General features: G+C 40.6%; 1 protein-coding gene across 1 annotated transcript; it reads left to right on the top strand.

Annotated features, from left to right (window-relative positions):
- The first annotated feature begins 1,958 nt into the window (after positions 1 to 1,958).
- Positions 1,959 to 8,107, top strand: LOC105904407 (CUB and zona pellucida-like domain-containing protein 1). The gene is made up of 6 exons (XM_031560703.1): positions 1,959 to 2,569; positions 2,998 to 3,097; positions 3,194 to 3,476; positions 3,908 to 3,972; positions 6,730 to 6,849; positions 7,928 to 8,107. The coding sequence occupies exons 1-6, from the start codon at positions 2,091 to 2,093 to the stop codon at positions 8,105 to 8,107; spliced, it is 1,227 nt and encodes a 408-aa protein (XP_031416563.1). The 5' UTR covers positions 1,959 to 2,090.
- Positions 8,108 to 9,236: the final 1,129 nt, after the last annotated feature.

The following is a 9,236-nucleotide window of genomic DNA, read 5'->3' as shown; positions in this document are numbered from 1 at the left end:
AAGCCTCTAAACCACTTCTAATTCAACCACTTGTTGACACTGCTGCAATATTGCTTGGACCTCGATGATCGCCGCTTGCAATTATGTACAAATGATTGGTGAACTTTGAAAGATGTGGTTGATCCACCTAACATCAGGTCCTTAACCTAACTATTTATTTTCCAGGGCTTTTCATTCTCAGTGTTTTACCCTCAGTTGGTAAGTACTTACTTAAAGCAGCAATACGTAGTTCTGTTCCAAAACTAGTAAGCTAACTACCTAAAAGACATGCAAAAACCTTGCAAACACCACCAACACTGATAGAAGCGTGCCAACACACTAACTGGTGTCTTTTGGCAGTTTAGCTGGCAAGGTCATGCGTGTGAAAGCTTTTCTTCCATTTTTGCAGGGTGTACCAGCCCATTAGAGAACTTCATATTGGACACACCCTGGATGGGAAGTGGGGATGGCACAGGTGTTTATTTGTCCTTTACAAGACCATATGCTATCCAAATGAATTTGAGGATGGTACCTAAACTAGTTGCCTATAAAACCATATCTCAAAAAGTGTGAAATTGTTGCATAGTGTTACTTTAATTGTCACATTCATGTGAAAAAAAGAAATCATGCTTTCATCATGTGTATAAACATAATAAGCATAGTTTTCCATTCTTATGAATGAATATGGACCATATCCTCAGCCACTAGAGTACTCTAGAATGTTTTCTTAGTATGTTCATTACATTGCAGATTCTACAAACACAACACTGGCCCCTACCACGATAACAGAAGCAGTCATCAAAACAACTGGTGAGAATACTCTTTGAGCTGTCTGCTAATGTTTAAAAATCTCCAATCATAAAAGCATTTGAATGTAATCAGTGCTTTTACTTCAATTAAAATGAAAACGAAAACACCATTTAATGATGTGTTGTATTGCATATTAAACTGCATGACCAAACTGTGAGTAATTTCTGTTCTATTACCTCCTTTAACAGCTGCACCTGTATCCCCAGGCGCTTCAACAGGTGAGAATACTCATTCAGCGGTCTTCTTAAAAAACTTTATTCCCTCCAATCATGAAGGCATTTCAATGCAATCAGTGTTTTTACTACACACTACACTCCCAAAACATTAAGTAATGATGGGTGGAAAGGATTTGATCACAATCATTGAATTAGAAAGAGTTTTCAAGCAGATTTCATAAGGTTCAATTTCTCTGTGTAATTCACATAGTAAATCTCAGTTTAATACAAGTAAAGTAACGCTATGCAACAATTTGACACTTTTTGAGGTATGGTTTTATAGGCAACTAGTTTTGGCACCATCCTCAAATTCATTTTGATAGCACATGGTCATGTGAAGGACAGATAAACACCTGTGTCTTCCCCACTAGCCATCCAGGATATGCCCTATATGTAGTTATTTGTAACGGGCTGGAACGGGTTATGAAAGGACTGTTTTTGTCACAAAACTGCCTAGTGAAAAGCCAGGGCATAGCCTACAAAAGCATAAAGAACAAGAATGCTTCAGTGTCTAGAATGTGTCAAGTCTCTTCATCATTTGCAGTCAAAATGGAGGTGCTTTGCTTGGAGGACAGTATCCACGTAGTGCTGGAGGAATCTGGTAAAATTCAACTCAACAAAGACAACCTGCGACTCAGCGACCCCAACTGCACGTTGCACTCAAACGGGACTCACCTACTGGCCAACATGTCCTTCATTGGCTGTGGCACTCAGATGGAGGTGAGTGACAAATACATACTCACATACTCACTGACTTTTACAAACGTGCATACTCACACACTCACTAACTTTTACAAACTTGAATACTCACACATTTACTAACTTTTACAAACTTGAATACTCACACACTCACTAACTTTTACAAACTTGAATACTCACACACTCAAGATCTTTACAAACTTCAATACTCACACACTCACTAACTTTTACAAACTTCAATACTCACACACTCACTGACCTTTACAAACTTGAATACTCACACACTCGCTGACTTTAACACAGTTGCATTCTCACACACTCACTGACTGGTACATAATTGCTTGCTTAAAGATTCACTGACATTTACATACTCATACTTTAGCAAGTATGTACACTTTTTGCTGGCAACATTTGATGCAATGTCATAGACATGTTTGTTTCTTTGTTCTCTCTGTCTTTTACAAGGATGATGGCAAATATCTCATCTTCAGGAATATGATTTTGTCTAACAATGACCCACGTGCCATTATAACAAGGGACGCCGAGGTTGACATCGAGTTCTTCTGCAAGTATTCCAAGCGGGGTGACGTGGTCCTAAGTTACATCGCTCACAGGCCCCCAGTTACCTTCACAGAGAAGGGCTTCGGCACATTCACCTACCAGTTTGAGTTCTTCCAGTCACAAGCATTAACACAGCAAAAGGACATAAACTCCTACCCCCTGGAGTTTGATGTTGGAGATATGATGTACATGCAGATTGAGTCTATCTCTTCTGTTCCCAACACTGAACTATTTGCTGAATCCTGTCGGGCTACTCCCAGTGATAATCCCCACGATACTATTTCCTACCCCATCATTCTGCATGGGTAAGAAGGACTTTTATCGGTAGTCATTTATAATCCCAAAGGTTATGAAAGGACTGTTATCTATGGTCATTTATAATCCCAGAGGTTATGAAAGGACTGTTTTCTGTGTTCATTTATAATCCCAAAGGTTATGAAAGGACTGTTATCTGTGTTCATTTATAATCCCATATGTTATGAAAGGACTGTTATTTGTGGTCATCTATAATCCCAAAGGTTATGAAAGGACTGTTATCTCTGGCAATTTATAATCCCAGAGGTTATGAAAGTACTGTTATTTCTGGTCATTTATAAGCCCAAAGGTTATTAAAGAAAAGGTACTTTTTATAATATTGTCATGCAGAGAGAGGACATTTAATTTATGAGGTGGTGAACTCAGGAAAACGTCTAATGAGGTATATATTTCCATCGCTTGTGCTTCTCCTTCACAGATGTAAGGCAGACGAAACTGTCCAGCTCTATGCCAACGGTAACCGGTCAAAGGTCCAGTTTGCGATGAAGGCTTTCAAGTTCATCGGGCACCATGACCAGGTAAAGATTAGAGCTGTCAGGCAAACTACTGCCCATGTTTTTTGTCTTATTGTTCTCTGTAGGCTGTCATGATTAAGTCGTCTCCTCTGTGGACAGGTATACATCACCTGCTCAGTCATCCTCTGTGAGGCTGGGATGACCAATAGCAGGTGCTCACAGGGCTGCAGCAGGATCACCAAGAGGGAGGTATCATTCCAATCTGCCACAAATCATAGCTCAGGGCACCAAATCCATAACAGGGATGTTCCCTCAGAGGCCACCGGCTATTTCCTCTCCCACTCTCACCACAAAATCAATGAAAGGGCGGCCTCCTATCAGACCTCCGGCCATTTTATCTCCCAGGGTCCGGTGCGTCTCAGGCACCAAATAGACAGCCCAGGTAATACTTTCAGAGATCAGTACAAGCAATACCACGATCACAGGCTGATATATTTGATATATTTACATGAACATTTTAAGTAGTATGTGTGCTTCTTCAGTGTCAAATCAATGACCATTGTGTTTGTAGCACTTTGCTCTATCAGTTGAGCCTCAATAGATCCAGTGATAAAAGACCTTCAATTCATCATTGTGGTCATTCTGTTTGTGTTAACAAAGGGAACCTAAATTGGTTCTGACTCACAGACTATTCGTTTAGAAGTGATATTTGTCAACACACCCCAACCACTACCACTACTTTGTGGACCTCATTATAACTGTGTGCATTCGTTGACTGAAACTAACTGACTGAAACTATGTTATACTGTCTGTTGAGCCCTTTGAAGGGGCACAGGGACCTTGCCTGACACTGTCTTCCTCTCTGATTCGCAGTGGCTGAAGGGATGAACAAGAACCTGATCTTTAGTGTTAGCTGTCTGTTAGCAGCTATCGCCATGGTTTGTGGTGTGGTGGTGTACAGGACTCCGAGATCTCCGAACACTAGAATGGTTTGAAAAAAAGCAGTAAGCTATGTTTATGAAAATGCCTGTGACTACTACTTACATTCCTCTCTTAAATATTTAACTGTAGATGCTTGTAGATGCACATTTTTCTTTTTCTCTTGTCATATTCTCCAGAAGCTCATAGATTTCAGGTTAGTGATGTAATGACTGCTATGATGAGGGTTGTTTACTAGTTTGTCATAGTGTCAAAGTAAGCAAATGTCAACAGGTTTTGCTAGGTTTAGCCGCTAGCATCTCGTTAGTGATTAGCAATTCCTACATAATGCCACTTTAAGTTACTACCTCAGTGACGGCTACAGATGTCTTGGCAATGCATTGATATTCACAGTGATTCGCATTGAACAGATGCACTATTTTACACTATTTCTGTATAACTTTAGTAAATTCTGGCCTAATAAATGCTCTTTCAAAATAAAATCTCTATTTGACTCCTTTAATGGTGAAATAAAAACACTTGAATATTGAACATTGAATAACTACAAACATAAGCTCATTGTCAAAGGGGAGCCTGCCAGGAACAGTTTGTGAACCACTGCTCTAATTGAACACACCTAGTCAAGAGTATGATCATTCCAGTGAGTTTAACGAGGTGTTCTTGGATCAGGCATCAGGAGCAGAGATAGATAGAACATGTAGTGGTCAGTGGAGTGCTAAGAGCAGGATAGAAAGGCCCTAATGGTACTGTAAGCATCTCCAGAACAGTGTTTTCCATTGCTCACTACATCTAACTCTCTCATTCTTTTTCAACACAAATGTGCATTAATCGTAAAGTTAACACACACACACACACACACACACACACAGAAACACACACAGGAGGATAGGCTGTTACTCAGGTTGAGTGACTGACCAGTTTGAGGTGAGGCTAGCTAGTCTGAGGATAGGCTGTTACTCAGGTTGAGTGACTGACCAGTCTGAGGTGAGGCTAGCTAGTCTGAGGATAGGCTGTTACTCAGGTTGAGTGACTGACCAGTCTGAGGATAGGCTGTTACTCAGGTTGAGTGACTGATCAGCTGCCATATTACCTCTTACTGACTAATATTTACACTCCTTACTGGCCATTCACCACGTACGGGGGTGAGCTGTGCTGTAGTGTAATTAGTCCTGGACGTATTTGGTCTACAGTCGACAATTTTACTTTTGATTATTCGATTATTTACTTTTGTGGGTTGTGTGTGCTGCTATTTTCTCAATACGAATATTACAGAAAGTGTTAACATTATCTGGATGTATTCCAAATGTGTGATCTCGTCCATTTCAGACTTAAATCAGTCGGTTCATAGTGTCACTTCTTGAAGCCTTTAAAGAGTTGTATTTATACAAGCAAATGCTGCACAATGTATGCCATTAATTAAAGTGTAACTGTACTGATTATAATACATGAAATATTAAAAGCATAACGTAGTTATGACGGGCCCAGGTGCAGGCTATTATGACGGGCCCTAGTCAGTGGCGTAAGGCAGTGATTCCCAAACATTTTACAGTGCCGTACCCCCTTTTTTCATGTTTGTAACCGCCGCCGCACGCCCCCTCCCCCCGCACAGATATTTTGCCTATAACACTTGAAACTGTGAATTTGTCATCACTAACCACCGCCGCCGCCACGCCCCCTCCCCTGCACATATTCCACCTTCAGACTATTTAGATTGACGTAGTTATGTCTATGGCCCACGCCTACAGGCCCCAGAGACCCGCGGGCCCAGGTGCGGCCGCACCTGCTGCACCCCCTATAGTTACGCCCCTGATGAGTCATTCATTTAAGTGTAACTGTACTGATTACAATACATTAAATATTAAAAGCATAAGTCCATTAATTCAAGTGTAACTGTACTGATTACAATACATGAAATATTAAAAGCATAAGTCCATTAATTCAAGTGTAACTGTACTGATTACAATACATGAAATATTAAAAGCATAAGTCCATTAATTCAAGTGTAACTGTACTGATTGCAATACATGACTAAATGACTAAATGTAAATGTAAATGTAAACATGAAATATTAAAAGCATAAGTCTATTCATTCAAATGTAACTGTACTGATTACAGTTCATGAAATATTAAAAGCATATCTGTGTGAGAATGCTTTGTCCTTTTCTAAATGCATACCCCTATCACTATTGGGAGGCTGATTTAAAGATGGTTTTATATTTAGTTTAATATTTATATTGCTATGTGTGCAAAAGTATCTGATATCATTGTACTAGATAGGCATATGTCCTTACTTACTTCTTAGTAATCTGGAACTTTTTTTCTGATAGACAAATAAACTCCCATTGTTGCATTCATTTATTGACATTCCACAACGCACTGTTACTTGTAGCACTGACCACTTTATTGACATTCCACAACGCACTGTTACTTGTAGCACTGACCACTTTATTGACATTCCACAACGCACTGTTACTTGTAGCACTGACCACTTAATGGAATGGTGTGCATGAAATGGCCAACTTTAAGAAATAGTGACAACAACAACACAGCACTATTTATAGATGATAAAGTATCATTGAACATGATTAAGAATTTTAAAAAGTCATGAAAGAGAAAACTTTATACATACGTATATATAGAAAAAGACAATATATACAGTATATATATACCGGTAGGCTTATATATACAGCTCCCTCCTCCAAACTGTCAACATTACAGGTGAATTGTTCATATCTGTCGTACACTCTGTTGTCCAGGCCTTCGATGGGGACATCATTTTTACAGGGCAGAAACACTTCAGCTTGTATTGCGTAGCTCTTGCCCAGACCGAAGGACTGCCAGTGCTGTGCTATGTGCTAGAGGAAGCGGGATTATGGGTACAGTTCGAGGGACCGAAGTAGACGGACCAGCAATGGCAGGGGTTGCCTGACGTAGACGGACCAGCAATGGCAGGGGTTGCCTGACGTAGACAGACCAGCAATGGCAGGGGTTGCCTGACGTAGAGCCACCAGCAATGGCATGGGTTGCCTGACGTAGAGCCACCAGCAATGCCATGGGTTGACTGACTGGCAGGCACCGTGGGCCATGTGGACGGGCCAGCGGTCTCAGGGGTAGCTGAAGATGCAGACAAATTATCAAATCATCCACTCCAGTACGTTTACTGAATGTGTGCAAATCCAAATCCGAAACAAATGCTTATTTGTGTGCTCAGAGTGAAGCTTTCTGACAACTAATTTACAACTAACTTAACTGAAAGTAAACCTCTGGAGCACTTTCCGTACTATTTGGTCAGTATTATATTCTATACAGTCAGAATTATATTCAATTTGGTCAGAATTATATTCAATTTGGTCAGAATTATATTCTATTTGGTCCGTATTATATTCTATACAGTCAGAATTATATTCTATTTGGTCAGACTTATATTCTATTCGGTCAGTATTGTATTCTAAATTATTTGGTCAGTATTATATTCTATTTGGTCAGAATTATATTCAATTTGGTCAGTATTATATTCTATACAGTCAGAATTATATTCGATTTGCTAAGTGGTATATTCTTTTTGGTAAGTTTTATATTCTATTTGGTCAGTATTATATTCTATTTGGTAAGTAGTAATTTCTGTTTGGTCAGTATTATATTCTGAATGAGTTGCAATACCTGCATTTACATTATACTGAATAGAATAAATGTAGTATATGCGTTTCCTTTGCGCTCTTTAGCCTTATAATAGATCTATAGATGTGTTTGACCGCATCCTCAGAGCTGCTCTATGTGATTACCAGGTCAAAGGCCCTAAGGGTTGATTCTTGGTGACATGTTTGTGTCATATGGTTGCGTGCAGTGGAGAGACAGAACTGCCCTCAGGTTCTACTGCCCCATCCATCATACAGCACACCCACCTAAAATCACAGTGCTGATAGATGATTTTCACATGAGCTGTCGCTGCCGCAGTACCGTGTGCCCCCGCAGTCCCAGACGCCCACACGCCCCAAGCGCAGGTGTGGATACCACCCTTCTTGCCGCTCCTGCTGGTCTCCCAATGCCGTCGAGGCCGCCTCAAGGCGACTCCCGCGCCATGGATCCCTTTCTGTTTTGGACATTATCTCCTGCGTTAAGACCTATTTGCTTTAGTATGTAGTGTTCTTTGTGTAGCCCCAGTTATTTTCCTGTTCCCCGGGCTTTGGCTATCCGAATAAACCTGTCATCATTACTCCATCCTTAGTGTCTGACCTTGTTCCGTGACAATTAGGAAGGCATGTTTTTGACATTCAACAGAAAAGCGTGCATTTGAAACATAAGCAGGCCTGCACTAGAACAAAGGTCCAACTGGGAGTCATCCAAGGATAGATTTAGCACTTAGGCTAATGCTACACACACGTAGCTTTAACACTTAGACTAATGTTACACACACACACACATAGCTTTAACACTTAGACTAATGTTACACACTCACACACACACACACACACACGTAGCTTTAACACTTAGACTAATGTTACACACACACACACACACACACACACACGTAGATTTAACACTTAGACTAATGTTACACACAACTTTTGTGTTTCAATTTGATTTTCATCTACAAACTGGTGATTAAGCCCTTCGAGAAGTTGTTGATTGTTGTGAGATTTTCAGTTGGCGGCAAAAGTGGTGGGGATATGCCCTCAGCGACCCCAGCCTAACTGAAGTCCGTTGTACTTTAACAGTTTGGCAAATAGCTACTCAAATGCCTACCATCCCTCATTTCTCAAACTAGTTCTGAAACTAGTTTGAGAAAGGTCAACAAAACTTGTTGTGCGGTCACAATTTTCCATATAGCTCTTCAAATACCAGCTGTCTTTCAACTATGTGTCCTTCCATTACGGAGGATTTCAGTCAGTGGGGCAACATCTGTCAAGAGAACAGAAGATACACACACACACATACATACACACACACACACACACACACACGCGCACACACACACACACACACACACACACACGCACACACACACACACACACGTGCACACACACATGTGCACATTTAAAACCCCTATAGTCCCCTGCAGCTATGTGGTAGAGTTCGGATGTCAAGGTTTCCCAAGGCTGTCTCAGCCACATATCATATCTGTAGAACTCACGGGAGTTTCACATGCTGAGTTTCACATGACCTCCTGGAGACTTCAACACGTTTCTGAGTAGGTGCATACACTGTGATCCCAAAAGGGACACAATATGAAATATTTGATTTGTTATTTGTTAATCTGTCATG

The sequence above is a fragment of the Clupea harengus genome, chromosome 23 (assembly GCF_900700415.2).
Source record: "Clupea harengus chromosome 23, Ch_v2.0.2, whole genome shotgun sequence".
NCBI classification, from domain to species: domain Eukaryota; kingdom Metazoa; phylum Chordata; class Actinopteri; order Clupeiformes; family Clupeidae; genus Clupea; species Clupea harengus.
This window is presented reverse-complemented; position numbering and strand designations above follow the sequence as displayed.

Bases quoted from the DNA above. Each gene is read 5' to 3' on its own strand.
- LOC105904407 (XM_031560703.1), top strand. From the start codon at position 2,091: ATGTACACTTTTTGCTGGCAACATTTGATGCAATGTCATAGACATGTT. The intron at 3,477-3,907 runs GTAATACTTTCA...TCTGATTCGCAG, and splicing joins GCACCAAATAGACAGCCCAG to TGGCTGAAGGGATGAACAAG. The intron at 6,850-7,927 runs GTACAGTTCGAG...TCGCTGCCGCAG, and splicing joins TAGAGGAAGCGGGATTATGG to TACCGTGTGCCCCCGCAGTC.